Source organism: Penaeus monodon, chromosome 30 (genome assembly GCF_015228065.2).
Source record: "Penaeus monodon isolate SGIC_2016 chromosome 30, NSTDA_Pmon_1, whole genome shotgun sequence".
NCBI lineage: Eukaryota > Metazoa > Arthropoda > Malacostraca > Decapoda > Penaeidae > Penaeus > Penaeus monodon.
The window spans coordinates 31,266,102-31,266,707 of NC_051415.1; the positions used below are offsets into that span (position 1 = coordinate 31,266,102).

General features: G+C 41.6%; 2 protein-coding genes across 2 annotated transcripts in view; both read left to right on the top strand.

Annotated features, from left to right (window-relative positions):
- The window catches only part of LOC119592413 (MAM and LDL-receptor class A domain-containing protein 1-like), a 5,875-nt gene extending 5,799 nt beyond the window's left edge, over nt 1–76 (top strand). Inside the window, exon 11 of the mRNA XM_037941234.1 lies at nt 57–76. Within this exon, the coding sequence (XP_037797162.1) occupies nt 57–76 (20 nt within the window). The remainder of the gene's footprint in view (nt 1–56) is intronic.
- Nucleotides 77–112: 36 nt separating this feature from the next.
- The window catches only part of LOC119592414 (MAM and LDL-receptor class A domain-containing protein 1-like), an 8,928-nt gene continuing 8,434 nt past the window's right edge, over nt 113–606 (top strand). The window contains exon 1 of the mRNA XM_037941235.1: nt 113–263. The gene's annotated coding sequence lies outside the window, so the exon portion shown is untranslated. The remainder of the gene's footprint in view (nt 264–606) is intronic.

The following is a 606-nucleotide window of genomic DNA, read 5'->3' on the forward strand; positions in this document are numbered from 1 at the left end:
ACGGAAAGCACATAAATCAGGACCCTAACACTCCACCTTCAAAAACCCAACGCCAGCTCCTCCTCCTCCGCAGTAAATCCTCCCGAAGCAGCGATACAAAATCCCGTCGACCCGACCACCGCCTCTCAGGGCCCGACGCCTGGAGCCCGTCGATTCTTGGAGTTGTAGCTTCGAGGATGACCTCTGTGACCTCGTCCCCGTGGAAGGCTACGCGGGCAAGTGGGAACGTGGAAACACATTGGATAAGGTCCCTGATGCTCAAGGTGTGTTGTTTGCGTTAAGTGGTAAGAGATGTTGCAAATTAAGGGGAATCGATCGATCATAATCGATGTGATCTAGACAATCATGATGGTAATAGGCACAATACGGTAATGTTAACAAAATAGTATTAATGTAATGCAGTTGTTATGTCTTTATCAATATCGTCATAATGATGATAATAAACATCAAAATACCCTTAAAACCGTACATATCCTTATGTATATTATCTTCCTGGAGAAAATAATATAAATAAATTTGTGATATTAGCTAAAACACAGAGAAAAGTTATGGTTAAAATACGGTAAAATTAAATTGGAAATTGCTGAATCTGAATGAATCAGTGTG